The sequence below is a fragment of the Stenella coeruleoalba genome (genome assembly GCF_951394435.1).
Source record: "Stenella coeruleoalba genome assembly, chromosome: 8".
Lineage (NCBI taxonomy): Eukaryota > Metazoa > Chordata > Mammalia > Artiodactyla > Delphinidae > Stenella > Stenella coeruleoalba.
This window is the reverse complement of record NC_137154.1, coordinates 100,849,834-100,871,291: the sequence shown is the minus strand read 5'-3', so window position 1 is coordinate 100,871,291 and position 21,458 is coordinate 100,849,834. Positions and strand designations below refer to the sequence as shown.

Genomic DNA, 21,458 nt, shown 5'->3' with positions numbered 1-21,458 from the left:
TACCCACCCTGGGTTGCGGGAAGGAAAGTAGCAAGGCTCTCAAGGTAGGGCCAAGCAAGGAGAGTGGGCAGCTCATGCTCAGAAGACTTGAACTCCCTGATGACTTTCAGAGATGCGATTTTAAAGACAAGATGAGGGAGAGGGTCATGGGGTGCCTGATAGCTCCTGGACTTCTTCTGATTGGTTGGTGGTGATGTAACTAGGTGGTATTTCTGGAGTCAACATCAACCTTCTAGTTCCAGAGAGGCTGGGAGTCTACGCAGTTATGGTCAGCACGCGGTTTGCAGTTAACTTCTTCCACCTGGTGGGGGCTTCAGTCTCTGCAAAATAACTCAGGGATATGGCTCAGGATATTATCTCTAGCCCTGGAGGAGGAACTAAGGGTCCTTGACTTTGTTTTATGGCTAAACTATTATTATTTTTGTCTTGTTTGACTGTTTTCCTTTGTCTCTGCATTTCCTCACTTCTCTGATTCAACTTGCTCTTTGGAACTCTGGGAAGGCCTAGGAGGCTGAAGGTTTTCTACAGACTTGAGATGGGGGTAGTGCTGGGGTCTGCTCCCAGAAGGCCTCACAGTGTCCTGCTCCGTTTCACCCACTTTGACCATGTGTCCACCGTGCTACCAGGGTTGTGATTTGCAGCATGAATATGATTCATCCATCGGAGTTTCTTTTCTTTTTTTGGCCATGTAAAATTTTTACTGATAATTTCTCTGCAACCTCCCAGTGCTCGAGCACACCCTTCCAGGGACCAATGGCACATCAGCATCATCTCCTGAGCAGTGAGCTCACCCCTGCTGAAACCTGCCAACTGGAAAAAAAACGCACAATGTAAAAGTTAAAAGTTATATTTTATTCGGGGACCTTACTGAGGACTACAGCCCGGGAGACGGACTGTCAGGATAGCTCTGAGGAGCTGTTCCAAAGAGGTAAGGGAGGAGCCAGGATATATAGGAGATTTTGCTGAAAAAAAAAAATGTAGTTGAACATCAAAAGGTTACTATTAGGGGACTTCCCTGGGGGTACAGTGGGTAAGACTCCACACTCCCAATGCAGGGGGCCCCGGTCCGATCCCTGGTCGGGGAACTAGATCCCGCATGCGTGCCACAACTGAGGATCCCCCATGCCGTGATGAAGGTCCCACGTGCCACAACTAAGACCTGGAGCAGCAAAAATAAATACATAAATAAATACTATAATTAATTAATTAATTTAAAAAAGATTACTGCTAATCACAAAAAAGAGACATCTCAAGTTAATGATTTTAGTGCTTGTCTGTGTATGGGAAAATGCAAGAGTCTGGGCTCCTTGGAATTATTCCTTAGATATGCATCTTAACTATCTAGGGCCGGTATCCTCTTTTTCTCCATCCTGAATTCCCCTCAGGTGCACCATGGGGTGGCTGTGTGGCTGATGGCTTGATGGTGGCAGTATTTGTTGTTTACTGAAATGGCAGGCGACATTTTTTTTGTCAGCAAACCATTGGTATTTTCTACTCGCCACCCTTACTTTTTAAATTTTTTTTAATTTGGTGGGAGGGAGCATATTGGGTTTTCAAAGCCCTGTTGGGTGAGCTTGCACTAGTCCAGTTAAACTTATAGCACTTTCTCTAGCTCCTCTTCCCCGTCCCCCCATAAGCATGAGTGACCAGCTGGGCTATTAGCAAGACTGGTTGAAATATGGTGGCTTTGGTGGAAACTTCAGGAGAGTGAAGTCTCTGCTTTCCAGAAAAATAATTGTCACTCAAAGTGAAATTTTTCTTTGAAACAAGTTTTTTAAAAAAGAAAAGAAACAGCTCTCAGCCTTAGTGCCATCTCCTGAGAAACCTCCGTGCCATGAGAGCGAAGTGGAGGAAGAAGCAAAGGTGTAGGCTCAAGCACAAAAGAAGAAAGATGAGGCAGAGGTCCCAGTAAAATCGTACACCCATGGAGGCCACAGGAGCAGAAACAAGGGAAGCCAGAGGCCAGGGATGCTGGTAGAAATTGTTGGGCTGCATACCTACTGTCTAGAACTTGTCTCAGTGGATCTGGAACATGTATGCCCATTCTGATTGCCTTGACAACCTTTGAGAGACCCACCTTGCTCACATCAAAACGACCCCTTTTGGTCCTTTGCCCTGGACCTGTGTCATTCTGTACTAGTTCTGTTCTCAGTTGCGGCTGAATGTAATGTGTACAGTAAATCATCTCTTTTGCTGTCTTAGCTGAAGAAAAAAAAAGAAAAGAAAAGAAGCATACACTTGGCCCTTGAACAACACGAGTTAGAACTGCAGGGTCTCCATATACTCAGATTTTTTTTTAATAGTAAATACTGCATTACTACATGAATACACAGATACGCGTCCAGAGGGTCAACTGTAGAGTTGTAGCTGGTTTTCTACTGCACAGAGGGTTGGCGCCCTTAAGCCCCACATTGTTGGAGGACCAACTGTATAATGCTAATTAGAATATGCATAAGGTCAGAATTCTACTCATAAGAGGGCCTGGCTCAAGGAAAAGATGAGCTCATAGGGAGCCTCAGCCCCCAGAGGACCTGCTGCAATACCAGACAGCAGAGTGTAAGGGACCTTTACAGCAGTAAATCTTCACTTGGCTTCAGAGGCATTTGTCTGCTGATAATTTTTTAGTTCAGCTTGTTTGGAAACATTAGAAGGCTCTGCACTGTCCTATCCAATAGCCATTAGCCACATGTAACTTTACATTTAAATTAATTAGAATTAAATGAAATTTAAAATTCAGTTCCTCAGTCATACAACCACGTTTCAAGTGCTTGATAGCCACGTATGGCTCGTATCACATTGGACAGCACAGATGTGGAACATTTCCATCACCACAGAAAGTTCGACTGGACATTGCTGTATTAGAAGGTTGTTACTGGGAAGCCCTAGTCTATAAGCATCAATCCTTCCATTTTCTTGCGGAATCTCAAAACTTCTCCCTTTTATTTTACTTATTTATTTAGTTTAGTTTAAAGAAGGACTAGACACTTCCACTTCAGGTAGTATGACAGACTAGATATTCTAAAAACAATCAGCTAAAAACTCCTAAACATTCTGGATGCAAAATTTAAAACATCCCTTTGGTTACATTCCTGTGCTCCCAAGAAAATAAAATCTATAGAATAGTAAGTGGGTATTGAAGCTGAAGTTCTAAGGGTGATGGCTTGTTCCTAGAAGTCTAGAGCCTCGGGCTTTAAAATGTGACGTTTAAGGCGCAGATCTGGGCTCATGCAAGCGAGGAGTTGGAAGAGAAAACTTCCCAGCAAGCCAAGATCTCTAAAGGGCCCCCACCTCAATGAAAGGGCCAACTACTTAAAAAGTAAAAGAAAAGCTGCCCTACTAAAGGAGACAAGATGTTTAGGAAACTTACCTGCCTCAACATCTGGCTCCGGAGGGGAGAAGAAAAAAAAAAAGACAAAAAACCCTGAAAATTTGTAATCACAGGCCAATCTCCATGCAGGTTTAGAATTCAGATTCATACTGCCTACATGATCCGGGAATTCAAACTGAAAAATCTATTTCAGCCAGTTTTGTATTCTTCACTGTTTACGCCAAATCGACTCCAGAAGAAATGAAAAATCTAAATAGATCTATAACTCTTTAAGATACAGAAATTGGAGTTTTAAATCCGCCCCACTCTCCCCCTTGCAAAACACGCTAGGTCCAACTGCATTTGCAGATTAGTCTACTAAACATTCAAGGAGCAATTAATTCCAAGCTTTAACTCATCAATGAATAGAAAAAAGGGACCACTCCCCAATTATTTTAGAAAGCTGATATAACCTTGGTAACAGAGCCAGAAAAGGATAATACAAGAAAGGATAATTATGGGCCAATCTTACATACGGATATACATGTAAAATCATGAAGAAAATGTTAGCAATCTGAATCCTGCAATTTAAACAAAGGTAATAATACATCACGATCAAGATAAGTTTACCCCGGGAATATAAGACCAGCTTAACATTAGAAAATCTAATGTTATTCACTGAATTACCATTTAAAAGGGGGAAAAAAACATCATTTCAGTAGATGCGGAAATTTTAGAATATATTTCAAACCCATTCAACATAAGTAAAACTCATAATCAACTAGAAACAACAGGAAACTTACAGCTTGTTAAAAAATATGTACCAAACCCAAAACGTACAACAGATACCACGTATAATGGTGAAATGTCTGAAGCATTCCCTTTGAAATCATAATTTAGACAAAGTTGTCACTTTCAATATCTTACTGGTGGTCCTAGGCAGCAGAGAAAGATAAGTTTTTGTTTTGTCTTGCAAATTATATGATTGTCTTTATAGAAACCCAACAAAGTCTATAGTCTTATAGAATAAATAATTCAGTAGTTTGCTTATATTAAATCAATATGGGGGACTTCCCTGGTGGTCCAGTGGTTAAGACTCCACGCTCCCAATGCAACGGGCCCGGGGTTCAATCCCTGGTTGGGGAACTAGATCCCACATGCATGCCGCAACTAAGAGTTCGCATGCCGCAACTAAAAAAAAAAGATCCCGCATGCCGCAACTAACACCCGGTGCACGTAATGAGAAGCCCACGCACCGCAACGAAGAGCAGCCCTCACTCAGCGCAACTAGCGAAAGCCCGCGCGCAGCAACAAAGACCCAACACAGCCAAAAACAAATAAATAAATTTATAAAAAAAAAAAGACCCAGTGCAGCCAAAATGAAGGAATGAATGAATGAATAAAAATATTTTTTTAAAAAAACCTTTTACAAAAAAAAAAAAAAAAAAAAAAACCTTTTACAGTAGCAACAGAAAATATGACATACTAAGGAATAAATCTCATAAAAAATGTGACTGACCAATATGGAAAAGATTTATAAAGTTTTTATTGAAATACATTTAAAGACATGAATAAATGGAGACATGCCATTTTTATTAGGAGAAAGATTCAATAGAATTAAAAAATCTATCCTTTCCAAATTAATCTCTCAACTCAATGTAAGTCCAATAAAAATATTAACTGGCCTTTTCCTGGAATCTGACAAACTGAATAAACAATTTACATGAAAGAGTAAAGGAACAGGAAGGGTGGAAGTGATTTTCATGATTAAGAGGAATGGGAAGAGCTGACTATTAAGTTATCCAGGTTTACTAACAACAACAGTACATAAGCCACGGTGCCACTGACACAGGGATACATCAACAAAGGGAGGAGGCTGGAGAACCCAGGAGCAGACCCTCACGTATGACAACGTATAACAGCAGCGACATCACAATCAGTGGGGAAAGGATGGACTAGTCAGTAAATAATGGCTATTCAAATGAAAAAAAAAAAGTATCTCTAACTCATAAACCAAGAGCTACAAAAACAAACCCAAACAAAACATCCAGGTGGATTAAAGACCTAAATGTGAAATACTTCCAGAAGAAACTACAGGAGTAGGGAAGATTTCCTAAAGAAGACACAAAAAGCACAGACTACAAAGTAATAGATAAAAGTTTTCACATTAAAAAATAAAGCTTCTGTTCTTTAAAAGATACTGTTATATGGTGGTCATTTTTTTTTAAACTTCTAATAATTTAGAGAGACATACTTAAATATTTAGAATAAAATAATACCTGCGATTTGCTTCAAAATGATCTTCGGTTGACTAATGGGTAAGGTTATTATTAATAAAAGCTTATCTCTGAGTTGGTAATTGTTGAAAGTGGGTGATAGGTATATGGGGGTTCATCAAACTTCCTTCTTCCTTTTAGTGTATGATATATATATTTTTTAATAAAAAAAGGCAAAAGGAAAAAAAGAATATTATGACAATGGGATACCAGTGTTCATCCACCAGCTTATTAAACACTTAAAAAACTGATAAGTCTAGGGAATTTCTTGGCAGTCCAGTGGTTAGGACTCGGTGCTCTCACTGCTGGGGCCCGGGTTGAATCCCTGGTCAGGGAACTAAGATCGCACAAGCCGTGCAGCGTGGCAAAAAAATAAAATTTAAAAAATCTGATAATTCTAAATGTTAGCAAGAACATGCAAAAGTGGCAACTCTTATGCACAAATGGCAGGAACATAAATTGCACAACCAATCTGGAAGAAAATTTGGTATCTTCTACCAGAACTGAAGGTGCGCACGCTTCACTACCCAGCTGTTCTCCATCTAGGTTAAATCCTAGAAAATCTTGCTCTTGGAAACATACACAAGAATAAAAATGCTCACAGGCTCATTGTTTTCAACAGCAAAAAAACTGGAAACAACCAAATGTCCACTTGTAAAAACATGTGCGACTGAACAGTGGTATATTTACATAACGGAATGAAAGTGAATTTACTGCAGCTCCATGAATCAATATGGACACATCTTACAAACATGGCAAAAAAAAAAAAAAAAAAAAAGAGGAATTTGCAGAATATAACACCATTTATGTAAAGTGTAAAACCATGTAAAAGTTAATATATTGTCAGGGATGCATACATATGTAATAAATTTCTAGAGAAAAGCTAAGAATGATAAATTCAAAATTCAGAATAGTGGTTACTTCTGGTGGGAGTAGGGAAGAGAATGTAAGGGCACAAAGGGAGCAACATGGGGATTGTGAGGTTTGGCTTCTAAGCTGGGTGTTGAGTACGTGAGTGTACACTGCATTATTCTTTAGTCCTTTTGTATGTAATAAGATAATTTGTAATGAAAAATAAAATTTTTTCACAATATATACAAATAGAGAATCATGTACAGTTAAAACTAATATGTTATATGTCAATTCTATCTCAATTTAATATATATATATATATATATATACATTTTTTTCAGTAAAAGGAGGAGATGTGGTGGGGGAAGAGGGAGAAGAGACACAAAAGTACACATCAGGGGAATCATAAATTCATTTCAGTTCAACAACCAAGTTTTACTAAGAACGGATGAATGAAACTCTGCCTGTCCTACAAGGTAGACCATCGATCTGCCAGAAGAAATACACTGATTCCTCTGAGTGCAGAGGTGAAGGAACTACTGTAAAAGCAGGAGTTCTAGCCAGATGCCTGATGAGGCCCCCATATGTCAGAGCATTGGTGGGTGGGCTTTTGATCCCAGCTAAAGGGTCTGAGCTTTCCTCCTCTTCACCCCACCTGCTCCCTCCCCTCTTCTGTCCCCTCTTCAGACTCATTTCTAGGTGTGAGTCTTTAATGACAGGCGTGCAGTGAAAACAAATACAGGACAGTATTTGTCCTGTAGACATGCTGAGGGCATCTTCCATGCAGCTTTCGGAAGTGAACGACTCACCGGGAGACGCCGGCAAGAGTGTGAGTGTGAAAGACGCTATACCTGTTGTTCTCTCCTGACACCTGTTCAGGGCTTCCGCAGGCAACTGGGAAAACCCCCCAGCTGAGGCGCGCAGTCCAGGCTTCCAGCTCCTTACTCAGGTGAGCCACCTCTTCAGGAGGAAGGCACCTAGACACCAGTGCCCGATTCCAGGGGAAGAAGACGTGGGCACGATGTGCCAGGCTTCACGTCCAGTCACACAGGAGGCAGCGCGTGGGTGACGTCTTGGTATCACGCTTCCTTCCACCTCCACTTTCTGGCTTCCCCAGGCCTTCTTGGGGGAGTCCCCAGCTCCCTCACAGCCTTCCTGGGGGAGTCCCCAGCTTCCCCAGGCCTTCCTGGGGGAGTCCCCAGCTTCCCCGGGACCTTCCTGGGAGCCCATGGTTATGGAGGCCACAGACAATCTGATCCCAGGGTCACATACAAAGTGCTGCAAACTTACTCCTCATAACTTGGCACATGTATGGAACCCAGGGTCCTAGGCCCTCTCACTCCATTTCCAGCTTTGCTCCAACTGTCTGCATCCGTGTTGATGTGAGAAGTGTCAGCTGAGGGTCTGCAGATCTGAAAGGGACGAAAGAGAATCACATGGCTTGTCACCCTCCTCAAATCCCAGCATCTCTGTTTCCCCCACATGTCCCTGTCTTCGCTACCTTTTAATCTATTTTACTTCTAAACCCACTGTAATACAACGCCCCTCCCTGGATACGCTTATGGTAGGCAATTCTTTCCTATTATTTTGTACCTGTTTGCGTTACTAAACCAGGGTCCCTCCTGGCATTTTCCCAGCTCTTGGTGGCCATCTCCAACCTGACCTCAGTGAGAGAAACCTAATACTATTAATACTAATAATGATAATAGTGACTTATATTTATTGAGGACTTGATAACGTGCTAGGCTCGGCCTGTCACAAGTACTTTACATGTGCCAGGCCACGTTCTGAATTTACTTAGTGTACATACTTATTTATGTATATAGTTTCATTCTCATTTAACCAGTGAGAAAACCCAGGCACAGAGCAGTTAAGTAGCTTGTCCAAGTGACACAGTTATTTTCCCAGAGCCTGCATTCTGAACTACAGGCAGACCTCAGAAATACTGCAGGTTCAGTTCGAGACCACCACGATAAAGCAAATATTGCAATAAAATGAGTCACACAAATTTTTTGGCTTCCCAGTGCATATGAAAGTTGTGTTTACACTTTTTTGTAGTCTATTAAGTGTGTAATAGCATTATGTTTTTAAAAACAATGTACGTGCCTTCACAGAGAGCTATATTCAATATCCTATGATAAACCATAATGGAAAAGAATGTGTATATATATATCTATATATATCTATATCTGAATCACTTTGCTGTGCAACAGAGATTGACACAACCTTGTAAATCAACTACATTTCAATAAAAAATTGATAAAAAATACAATGTACATGCCTTAATTTAAAAATGTTATTACTAAAAAAAAATGCTAATCATCATCTGACAACGCAGGGTTGCCACAAACCTATTTGTAAAAAAAAAAAAGCGCAGCGTCTGCTAAGTGCTCTGAACTGAAGCCTGTACTAGGCCACACTGGGTGTCTCCTAAAAGCCCAAGTAGAGCAGGCGCTATGGCCGAAGCCCCTTCCCCTTCTCCCTTCCCCGTAACTTACACCGCGTGACAGCCTCCTTGACTTGGCGAAAGCCACCGTCGGGACCCCAGCCGTTCACGAAGTACATGAATCGGAGCTCGGCGGGGTAGGCGGCTCTGCTGAGGCCTGACATCAGGGGGATGGTGCGGCCCTCCGCCCCGGGGGCCTCGCTCAGCGCCTGCAGCATCTGGTACCTGCACCACGGGTCCCGGAGGAAGCCCGGTGTGATGAGCAGCACGCGACAGTGGCTGTTGCTCAGCGCCTGGCACAGCTCGGACACTATGGCGCCGCCGGGGTCTGCGTCGCGAAGCTGCAAGAAGCAGCGCAGGCCGGCAGCGCTGCCCTCCAGGTAGGAGACCAGCTCCTGGGCGGCCGCCAGGTCCTCCTCGCTGTGGCACACGCACACATCATAGTCCTTGCTCCAGCGGCCGCTGCTGCTGCTACTGCTGCCGTGGGCGCCCAAGTGTGTCGGTGTCGGTGGCGGGGTGGGAGACGCCTCTGAGCTGGGGCCCAGGGGTGGGGGCCTGTCCGAGGAGCTCGGCTGTGAACCGTCACTGCGGGTGTTTTCTGGGGAGACGGGCGTCTTTGTGGGCTTTCTCGACAGGGCCTGCCTGAACCAGTCTGCGGGGAAGAAGCACTGCTGAGGCCTGGAGCTTTCAGCAGGGGTCTCCTGGCGACCCCCCCCCCCCAGAGAGGAGCCACCGCGGGGAGGAGGTCAGCCCATCTCCCCTGTCCACCTTCTTCTCACAACTGCTGCTCTGCTACTGTGTACATCCCTCAGGACTTGCCCCAAAGTCTCCCTTATCTTTAAAGGTTTCGGGAACACATGAAAACTCTGGCAGCTTTATAAGTCAGCAGGGATGTAATGCCCGCCTGTCTTACCATACTGCATATTCTGAAGGTGCCAAGAGAATAGATCTTAAAAGTTCTCATCCCAAGAAGAAAATAAATCTGTAACTACATATGGTGATGGATGTTAACTAGACTTGTTGTAATGATTGCTTCACCATGTATACGCATGTTGCATCATTATGCTGTACACCTGAAACGGATAGAATGTTGTATGTCAATTATACCTCAATAATTTTTTGTAAAGCTTTTGGTATAACCACAATATGAGGGGAAAAAAGGAAGAAAGGAAAGGAGGGAGGGAGGGAGGGAGGGAGGAAGGAAGGAAGAAAAGAACTCTGGCTGTTTCACAAGCCTGATTGGGAAAGATGGCTTTGCTCCACGCCCTTCGATTGCTGGTACCCCCCTAGCCTATCCTAACCAGAACTTCCCACAAGCTGACTAGTCGACAATCCGTGAGTCAGGAAGTAGAGCTACGTTAAGCTGGTAAAGATCAATTAGGCCCCAAACCCACTTTCAGCATTGAGGGGAGGTGGATTTAGATTAAGGGGCTACCCACTATGGGAGGGAGAGAGCCAGGGATTGTCATCTGTTTGGCCCTGAGAAATCCTAGCTTGTTGCTAAATGGGTAAAATGGAAATGTGCAGGAGGACCACTCACTGCCCAGGGTACCTGAAGACCTTAGAGCTGAGTGATCCGGGGCCACGCTTTGGAGTGGGGCAACAGATTTGATTGTGGACCTGCTACTTGCTTTCTATACGACCATAAGCAAGTCAGTCTATGTCTCCACTTCCTCTTCTGTAAAATGGGTTCATTTTAGTTGTTGTTGAAGATCAGCGGAGATAATGCAGTGTCTGGCATACTGTGAGTACTCCAAATGGTTTCAGCTCAGCTTCCCCATTTTGACCGGGACAGAGAGTGTGGTGTCCTGGAGGTTGATTTGTTTTTTTCTTTCTCCTTGGCTCCTACCTCTGAATGGTTCAGGGCGATTTAGTTAAAAAGTGACACCCTGTTAAGCACTCAGCACAGTGGTTTCCAGGCTGGGAAGACTAGCTGAGCACACTTGGGAAAGCTGTGAGCCAAAAGGACTGAAGGCTCCCTGATGCACGCCCCCTCACTCCCCACAGAGCCTGTGGGCACTGAAGTCAAAGCAGGACCCCCCCACGCCCACCCCGTCAGCCTCCCTGCGTCTCTCCAGGGCCTGTGTTTGGGGGCCAGGCAGCCTCCTGGAATTAGGAGTCTGTGTCCACTCACCAGCCATTTTGCCCAGAGGCTTCTTGGACCTGGAACGAGGAGCTGGCACGGAGGTTGATGATGCCATAGTGGTGGGCTCCAAACTAACCCCATGAGATCAGGCATTGGTAAAGTGGGAGAAGGGAGGGGACCCAGTCTTGACCTCATCCAACATCCATCCTACAAGAGACAGAGAGAAAGGATCACAAAAGCTGTACTTAACCTTACTCCCAGTCCCAGTGGGTGGGCTCTGGCATTTCTTTCTCCCTTGGTGCCTGACAGAGGCTCAGTCTCTAAATCGGTCCCTCATCCCTTAGGGGATTAGGGACAGACGCCACTGGGATCAGGTTGCTAGCTGAACCCCGATCTGTGCAGCCGTCAGACTTACAGAGTATGAGCTCAGCATGACCAGCAGAGTGACTGTTCTCTGCGCCACCTGGCCAGGGTTGCATTCGGGATCTGGGGAAGGGCGGCTGGCAGGCAGCTCGTTGTAAGAACTTCCTGTGTAAATGCTGAAATCAGAGAAGAAGGTCTGTTACTATTTGGACAAATAATTATGTATCAAGGTAGACAGATGTTGAGCAGTAGAGAGAGAGCACGTGTAAGAAACCTTGGGGGAGTTTTCCTCCAGGTCTGCCTTCCCCTGAATAACTCCGTCCCTCCATCCACCCACCCAATCTCCCTCCACTCCCTCCCTCCCTTCCTCTCTCCCTCCCTCCCTCAGCTGTACATAGTGGTAAAGGCTGCAGACTCTGCAGGCAGAGGTCCTAGATCTCATCTCTTATGAACTGTGGCCTCTGGTAAACTACTTTACTCTTGCTAAACTTTAGCTTTTTTGGTTTTTTTAATTTATTTTATTTATTTATTTTTGGTTGCATTGGGTGCTCGTTGCTTGCTGCACGCAGGCTTTCTCTAGTTGTGGTGAGCGGGGGCTACTCTTTGTTGCAGTGCACAGGCCTCTCTTCGCGGTGGCTTCTCTTGTTGCCGAGCACGGGCTCTAGCGCGCGTGGGCTTCAGTAGTTGTAGCACGCGGGCTCAGTAGTTGTGGCTCGTGGGCTCTAGAGCGCAGGCTCAGTAGTTGTGGCACACGGGCTTAGTTGCTCCGCGGCATGTGGGATCTTCCCAGACCAGGGCTCGAACTCGTGTCCCCTGCATTGGCAGGCGGATTCTTAACCACGGCGCCCCAGGGAAACCCGAAACTTTAGCTTTTCCATCTGTGAAATGGAAATAATACTACAGCCTGCTCAGCATTACTGTGAAGATTACATGAGATGATTTATGTAAAATGTAAAATGGCTTAGAAAATAGTGTGGGTTAGTATGTATTTAAAATAATCTAGATATTGGAGGGATCTATTCAATGTTATTCCAAATTCTGGAAGGTTTTTGGTTTGGTTTTCTTTTTTTGGTGGGGGTGGGGAGAGAAGGGATTGTCAAACGGCATCTAAATTTATATGGAAATGCAAAGGACCATTAGACGGGCAAACGCCATGGCCATGTTCTCTTCCCACCACAATGACCTGATGTCCCTGATGGTGGAGGCTCTTTCTGCCTAGGTTTCTGGGAGGACATTGTGTGGAGCAGAGCCCACCCTGGTCCAAGATGGAGCCACTGTGTTCTAGTGGCTTCTGAAGATGAAGGGCTGGTGGAGAACTTGGTTCTAGAGCAAGGACTGCTTTCTCACGATTTGATGGATCTACAGAGGTCAAAACAACCCCCTCCCACATCCGGGAACTCACAGAGAAAACGGCTTGTCTGAATAGACGCGCTGAGATAAGAGTTTTCAAAATTTAAAGAATGTCCTTCAATGTTGGACAAAAATGCTTCATTCTGCTAAATGCTGAACACCCTTATGCCAAGCTGATGAAGAGAAGACAAGAGATACTGATGATTCATGAAAATATATCAAAGTTCAAAAAAAAGGAGAACTTCAACTGCAGCAGTAGTGGGTGCAGGGGTGCTGGAGCAGAAGCAGGAGTGAGACGGACTCGGGACCAGAAGCACATTTGAAAGAGCAAAGCAGAGAGCTGCTAAGCGAGCTAAAAAGACGTGAAAAGGGGAACATTAACAAGGACATGCGTTTCTTTTCCTATCTAATATTCTTTGGATTTCAGCCCCTAAGTGGTGAGATTGAGGCAGTGCCTGGTTAACCACTGTTAGGTTTTGAAATCCTTTTCCTGGTCAGGAGTCGCTGTTTCTTGACATCTTCATTTCAACCATTCAAGATGTCCTTCCCCTCCCCACCCCGCCCCCAGCAGTAGACACAATGTTACTTGCTTTTTATATTATTTAAATCTTGTTTTCAATTGTGTTTTAATTTGAAAATTCATCATTTGGCCTTGATACACTTAAAAACTGGAGAATCATTTGATATTTTTAATGACAGCCTAAAGGTTCAAAATTGACATAACACTTTACTTAACAGATGTAGATAGATCTAAGTTTCAGTTTCTCATTTTATCAAATGACGTGCCCTTTTGGCGATACATGCTGATTTGGGGTAGCTGCCATTTTTCATTGCTTGTTTAAGAAGAAATCCAATTGCCCAACAGCCACTGGAAGTGGATTGGTATAAGCCCTAGTGACTGATGTTATGGAAAAGTTCAAACACAGGAAATAGCATCTTTGACAAAGGATAATTGAGTAAGAATGCAGACCAGTTCCATTAACTGTATACACGGTCTACCTCCTAGAGTCTAAACCATACTGCATTTTCCTTGTTACTTTTTCAGTTCTGTACAGCTGAGGCTGTGGAGCCATCACATTCAAATACGATTAATCTTTACAAGATTTAATAACAGTCTATATCGAGATATGGTCGAGATATGGGAGACATAGTTGTCAGGCAGGTGAGAAGATAATGAACCCAAATCTCCAACTGGAAGCTCTCATCCCTCACTCTGTCTATTCTCTGATTTGTTATGTAGTCACTTTTCCCTGTGCTTTGAAGACATTCATCCAGTAGAATGATATAGACCTAAATACCTACTTTGTAGATAATTACAAAGACTTGATAGAAGATTAGCAAAGAGCTTCTTCAAAAGAAAAAGAGGGCTTCCCTGGTGGCGCAGTGGTTGAGAGTCCGCCTGCCGATGCAGGGGACATGGGTTCGTGCCCCAGTCTGGGAAGATCCCACATGCCACAGAGCGGCTGGGCCCGTGAGCCATGGCTGCTGAGCCTGCGCATCCGGAGCCTGTGCTCCGCAACGGGAGAGGCTACAACAGTGAGGGGCCCATGTACTGAAAAAAAAAAAAATAGAAAAAGCAGTAGCCTGTTACCATCAGTGTTTTTAGAATGCTTTTTCAATATTACATGAAGGAACTTAATATGTGAGGTAAATACTGTAAAGTTTCACTGTATAAAATCCAAAGTGTATTAAGTATTATTCAATATCTAACTGGTCTCCAATATCTATTATATAGGGAATGTTCTGAAACCTATGAAGGCGTATGATTATGTATCTTATATAATTCGTATCCCATTTCTGTTAAGCTGGAATCACTGTCCGTGGTGACAGCACAGTGGTCCCCAAAGACATACACATCCTAATCCTCAGAACCAGTGAAAATAAGCTACCTTACTTGGCAGAAGCTGACTTTGCAGATGTGATTAAGGGTCTGGAGATGGGAAGATTAGCCTGGATTATCCAGGTGGGCCAAATGTAATCCCAAAGGTCTTAGAAAAGGAAGACAGGAGGGTCAGAGTGAGAGAAGAGATGTGACAACAGAAGCAGAGGTGGGTGTAGCGTGGGGCTGTGAGCAAGGAAGGTGGCAGCCTCTAGAAGGCGGAAAAGGCAAGGACCTGGATTCCTCCCTAGAGCCTCCAGAAGGAATGCAGCCCCGCTGATCCACTTCAGACTGTGACTGCCACAACTATAAGATAATCAATGTGTGTGGTATGAATCCACTACGCTTGTGGTACTTTATTACAGAAGCAGTAGGAAACTACTACACCATGTTTGATTGTATGTGAGGCTAATGAATGGGGAAAGCATTGAATCTGAGTGCTAAAAACTGGTCTGCTTGGGACTTCCCTGGCGGTCCGGCAGTTGAGGCTCTGCGCTTCCATTGCAGGGCGGGGCGCAGATTCGATCCCAGGTTGGGGAACTAAGATCCCTGCATGTCATGTGGTGCGGCCAGAAAGTAAACAAAAACCGGGTCCGCTTAAAGATTTAAATTGTTTGAGGGAGTTTTTCACTTCTTTGATGGATAAATTAGTATCTACTCTTCATGTGCTTTTTGACTTTAAGAACACCGGTTTCAAAGGCTCCAACACTGGCTTCTCAAACATTTGCTGAAACGCTTGTCAGGGAGGATGCGTTAGAACTTGCAGGACAATGTCTGTAAAAGTGCTGCAATTAATTGTTAATAGCTAGAGAGGCACAATACAGTGTTTCTGAGGAGTTACGGACTGTGGTGGACAGACCCTAAGGTAGTCCCGTGTTCATACCTGTGAGTGTTGGGCAGGACCCATGACTTCTTACCAATAGAATACGGCAAAGGTTGTAGTATGTCACTCACATGATTGTGTTATTCTGTAGGGTGTGTGTGTTTGCATATGTATATAAATGTATATACACATCATATATACAGTAACAAGTGTGTGTGTGTATATGTGTATATACATACAATACATACATATTTGTTATATAAGATGTGTATAGGGCTTCCCTGGTGGCGCAGTGGTTGAGAGTCTGCCTGCCGATGCGGGGGACGCAGGTTCGTGCCCCGGTCCGGGAGGATCCCACATGCTGCGGAGCGGCTGGGCCCGTGAGCCATGGCCGCTGAGCCTGCGCGTCCGGAGCCTGCGCTCTGCAACGGGAGAGGCCACACCAGTGAGAGGCCCGCGTACCGCAAAAAAAAAAAAAAAAAAAAAAAGATGTGTATATATAAATATAACATATAAATGAATATTATGTACATATGTATGTATGTGCATGGGTGTAGGTGTGGGTGTAAAAATTCATCTTAGCAGACTGGAGAGAGACTCCCTTGCTGACTTGGAAGAATTTCCCATGTCATGAGAGGGCAAAGTGTCAAGGAACTTCAGGCAGCCTCAAGAAGCCAAGAGTGGTGTCCAGCTGATGGCCAGCAAGAAAGCAGACCTCAGTCCTACAACTTCAAGGAGGTGAATTCTGCCAACAAACAACAACCTGAGGGGGCTTAGTAGAGGGTCTTTCCCCATTTGCATCTGTGATGGCACTGCAGCCCTAGCTAACAGCTGGACTGCGGCCGGGTGAGACTCCAGCGGAAGACTCAGACAAGCCTTTCACGGGCCCTTGACCCACAGAAACTATGAGATAACAAATAGGTGTTGGTTTAAGTTGCTAAATTTGTAGTATTTGTCATGCAGCACAGAGAATGAATACAGGGACCAAACAAAATGATGGGTTAGAATGCCAGTTCCCGGGCCCCATCCCAAATCTACTGAATCAAATCTCTGGGTGTAAGGCTTGGGAATGTGATTTTTAAACAAGTACCCCAGGAATTCCCTGGCGGTCCACTGGTTAGGACTCAGCTGTCTCACTGCCGGGGCCCTGGGTTTGATCCCTGGTTGGGGAACTAAGATCCTACAAGCCGTGCAGTGTGTCACAAAAAACAAAAACAAAAAAACCCCCAAAAAGCACAAAAGCCACAAAACAAAAAACAAGTACCCCAGGATTCTGACGTAACTAAGGATTGATCTAGTGGGCTGCAGCCGTGGCTCCTAAACTAAGCTGTATATCATTATCACCTAGAGGGCTTTTAAAAATATAGCTGCCCCGTAAATTCTTATTCAATAGTTCAGAATTAGGGCCCCCAAATCTGTATTTTTTAAGAGCTCTCCAGGTAACTCTGACACAAGGAACCACTCGTCTCGATTTATATAAGCAGTGGAATAATTGAAAATTGCCTGGCAAATCTTGGGATTTGATTTTGTGAAATAAATTTCAAACTACTAATTTTGCTATAAAGTCAGATTTAAGATGGGACTCTAGCAGGCAGAAAACTGAAGTCTTATAACCTGTATTAAAGTAAATCATTGTGCTGAAGTTTTGCTAAATATCTAACAAAGTACATATGCCTTCAGCACTACATTTTGTAAATTCTGAAGATGTTTAAACATGTCAAAAATTTCAAATATATGTGTGAGTGTGTGTGTGTATATAAAAGCACCCACTACTTTATTTTTATTTAATATTTTGGCCGCGAGGCTTGCAGGATCTCAGTCCCCGGACCAGGGATCACACCCCGGTCACGGCAGTGACAGCGCTGAATCTTAACCACTAGGCCACTAGGGAGCTCCCTCAATTTAATTATATATCAAAAGTATTGTTACTTTGGTTGTTAAAATCTAAAACCTTAGCTGTATTTTAGTCACATAGGAATATATCTTACTGACCAAACACGGAATGTGAAGCATTTTAATTAGTGTTGCTGTATTTTGCAAAAATGTAGCAAATTGGTCTTTGGAAAACAGTTCCTTAGTTTTAGAAAACTGCCTTAGTTTTGAAACTATGCCACATGCGTACTAAAGGTCATTTTAAACTGAAATGGTGTGAACTTATTTTGTATTTACTTTGCTGTAGGTCTCAAGTAAATACGCAGGCATTGAATGTAATATAGATTGTGCCAGCAGTGAATTTAATGACGGATACAGTTTACAAATTACGCCTTTATACATTAGTTCCCTTTTGAGCTTACAAAATGACTGCTCTTTATATATTTTTGAAAAAGGCTTTGGGGGGGCAGTTAGATTAAAAAAAACACTAAGATTTTTAAAGAGGAACTTTAAGAGGACTTCCACTACCAGAATAATAAAAACTTACTATAAAGCAACAGTAGGTTTAAGATCCTAGTGGGATATTCGCATGGAGACACATGCCAAGCCATATGTTTAAAATGAGTCTGGAGTTGGAAGAAGGCGGCAGGGCCAGAATTATAGATGCGGTAGTCATCAGCCTGTTTGTGACAATTCAAATCATCTGGGGAAAGCGTAGCATGGAAAGAGACAAAGCATTAAGGAATACCTACAGTTAAAAGACGGAGAGGAGCAAGTTTTACAAGCAGACACATCAGGAGGACGCAATGTTATGATAGGCAAGGAAAGAGAGTTTTGAAAATGAGATGGTGTTTACAATGGTGTTGGTGAAAAATGTCAAATGGCCAGTGAGGATTAAGAAGAAGCATTTGAATTAGAAAATTAGGAGATGACCAACTGCCTACATAAAACCCCACTTTCATTTAGAACAGAAACTAGATTATGAGGAACAAATGATACGCCTGCCAGAAAATGAAGACAGTAATTATACACTTTTAAAGTTTTGCCTGTGAAGTGAAGGGAAGATGTAACATCATAGTATAAATAGAAAACAAGATTTACTGGTTTTTTTCTTTTTCAGGAGATTTGAGTATGTTTATAACACTTTTAACTAAATAGGCTGACTACAAAATAGGTTGACTATCACACGTAATTACTTATTGAAATACCATCCCAAGTTAAAGCGCAATGATTACGTCACATGCTTAAAAATTTAACAGAAGACTGGCATTATTTTCCAAAGAATCATGTCAGAGAACATGAATTGTAGGAACTGATTCATGAATAGTTGTCTTATTAGAGCAAATGAATCAGCAATGTTTAGCTTTAAGAGTCTGTTCCCTACCTTTTTATAATATCTTCATCTTTCATTAGCAAATACTTCATTAATATCTACTTCTGTTCATATTTAACCATAACCAGACAGAAAGTCTTAGTAGTGTCTGGGGACCAAAGGAAGAGGAAAATTTGCAATCTGTATCTTCCTAACAGAGAATAATTTCAAATAACTTAAAAGCATGTTGTTCAGAAGTATTTACCAGAAGGAAATAGTAGTAACTCTAGGCTATACAAGTCTATATTCTTATTGGAATACCTGCGTTATTACTGCTATTTGTGCTAGTTTAAAGCCAGACATTTTATTATTTTCACTGGGCCTTTCTTCTTTGTTAAAATCTACCTTCAACTTGGTTTCTTAGTAAGGACAGTGAAAGGCAATCTCCTGAGAGAGAGAAGATATTTTAAAAATACATATCCAATATGTCTCATATCTAGAATATTTAAGAACTCTTACAAACTGGTAAGAAAAAGAGAGACAACCTATTGGAAAAATGGGCACAAGAACTGAACAGACACTTCACAAAAGGATATCCAAAGGCCCAACAGACGTATGAAAAGATGCACAGTTCATTAGTCGCCAGAGGAATGCAGATTAAAACCTCAGTGCAACCCCACCTCCCACTCACTCAGCAGAATGGCTACAATGAAGAAGACAGACAATATCAAGTATTGGTAAGCATGTGGAGAGACAGAACTCATATACTGCCTGTGGGAGTGCAAATTGGTAGGAGGACTTTGAAAAACTGTCTGGCGCTATATTCCGCTTCTAGGAATGTACCCAACAGCAGTGCTAACATATGCTCACCAAAACACAAACATAAGAACGCCTCAGCAGCACTATGTACAATAACCCCAAACTGGAAACAACCATACCCATCAATCCTAGTATCCGGTAGAATGTAGAAATAGTGGTCTATCCATACAGTGAAAAATTACACATCAACGAGAATACATGAACGAGTGCTAAATGCAACGGGGTTCAATCTATATATTGAGTATAAAACACCATACACAAAAGTACATAAGTAGGATCCCAAGTGTCCAAAATTCAAAGCCAAATAAAACTATTTTATGATGTTAGAAACCAGGATAGCAGTTACCCATGTGTGAAAGTAGTGACTGGAAGTGGGCATAAGAGGGCATCCGAGGAGTTCCCTGGTGGCCTAGGGGTTAGGATTCCAGGCTTTCACTACTGGGTGCCAGGGTTCAATCCCTGGTCAGGGCCTGAGATCCCACGAGCTGTTTGGTGCGGTCAAAAAAGCTCTGGAGTGCGAGTAATGTTTTATTTATTCTGGGTGCGGGCTGCACAGGAATGTCACAGAAATGTGACACTGGGAAAGCTGTACACTTAAGATCTGTGCACTTTTCTGTGTGGGGGTTGTATTTCAATTTTTAAAAAAGGTTTTAAAAATAACTAGATGTGACTTCCTCTGACAATGGGTCATTCCTGACCCTCCGTGGCCCCTGGGTTAGATGCATCAGCTTGGGGAGTGTGTACTCCATCCTCCCCTCTCTTAGCTGCACTTGTCAGGGTGTGTGTGGTTCCTAGTGCCCCCAGGTAGAGGACGAGGGCTGACTCTGTCCTGTTCAGTGCTGTCACACGATGCCCAGCCCATCGTAGAGGTTCGTGAAATGACTGTGGAAGGGATGGCTCCGTAGGCCTGTAACCCTAAGTAAAGCCCTGTTCTTGCTGAAACACTGTCACAAAGGCCATCAGAAGAGCAGAGGGAGAGGCTGCGACAGAGCAGAGAAGGACGCGAGGGCCTGGAAGAAAAAGAATCTACAGTTCAAGACCGAAGCCACCTGAACCAGGCAGGCTCCTCAAGCTCAAGGAGGGCTCCCTGCACGAACTTCTTGGCGACAGAGAAGGTGACAGCTCTCTCTGGGGGCCTTTTCACCCGTTTCCGCGTTGTGGGTGCTACGAGCGGCCAGGTGAAGGGGCGCAGAGGGGACGGCGGTGAACCGGCCGGAGGTGCCGCAGGGAGGGGGCAAATCCGGGACCGATGACCGGGGACCGGGGACCGGGCCGCTAACGGGGCCGAACGCAGGGGTCCACTGCCCGCGGGAGTCCTGCCGGCCCAGCCGCCTGCCCGCCCCGCCCGCTCGCCTGCTCGCCCCTTCCGCGGGGCCCCGCCGCTCCCGCTCCCGCCCGCGCCTCCCCGAGCGCTCACCTGCGCCGGGGTGCGCGGGGCGCTACCTCGGTGCGGCCGGTGCGGGGCACGGGCTCCGAAGCCCGGCGGGCCGCTCGCCCACGGGAAGTGCAGCCGGCCGCCCGCTGCCCCGGAAGCGCCGAGACTCCCGGCCCGCGGCTCCTCCTCCGACCGCCGCTCCCACGCCCCAAGCCCGACCCGAGGGGGCGGCGGCCGGGCCCTCCGCGCCCACTTCCCCGGGCTCGCAGGGAGGTTCGTGGACATCTGCGCAGCTAAGGACCGGGCGGAAGCTTGGAGATAAGTCTTTCCTCCCGAGTTCCCCAAAACCCACCAGGAGAACCTGCAGCCTCGGCTGTGTTCTCTGTCGCGGACACAGAAACTCCTTACTTCATTCATTGAGTCTTCTCGACGCCTTGCCAGGGAAGCGTTTATACCTTTTTTCTTTTTAGGTAAGTGAGGAAGATGATGCCGGACTTTCCCAATGGCCACACACAGTCAGTGGTGAGGCGGAGAGGCCGGCGGCCTTGGCAGCCGTGAGGGCAGCCCCCGGGGCCGGGGCGCCTGGCACGCTCCCCTGAAGTTCATGGCCCAGCGGGCACGGCTCCGCGGGCACTAACGCCTGGCCGAGTGTGACGGGCAAACGGTGGCGAGGCCTGGCTTAGAGTGAAGGGACTTCT

At 44.6% G+C, this 21,458-nt stretch overlaps 1 protein-coding gene across 1 annotated transcript; it reads right to left on the bottom strand.

Annotated features, from left to right (window-relative positions):
• Window positions 1-4,332: 4,332 nt before the first annotated feature.
• Window positions 4,333-21,247, bottom strand: TIRAP (TIR domain containing adaptor protein). The gene is made up of 5 exons (XM_079930868.1): window positions 21,113-21,247; window positions 11,383-11,506; window positions 11,016-11,174; window positions 8,934-9,533; window positions 4,333-7,847 (listed from the first exon to the last, which is right to left on the bottom strand). The coding sequence occupies exons 3-5, from the start codon at window positions 11,080-11,082 to the stop codon at window positions 7,828-7,830; spliced, it is 687 nt and encodes a 228-aa protein (XP_079786994.1). The 5' UTR covers window positions 11,083-11,174; window positions 11,383-11,506; window positions 21,113-21,247; the 3' UTR covers window positions 4,333-7,827.
• Between the last annotated feature and the right edge of the window lie 211 nt (window positions 21,248-21,458).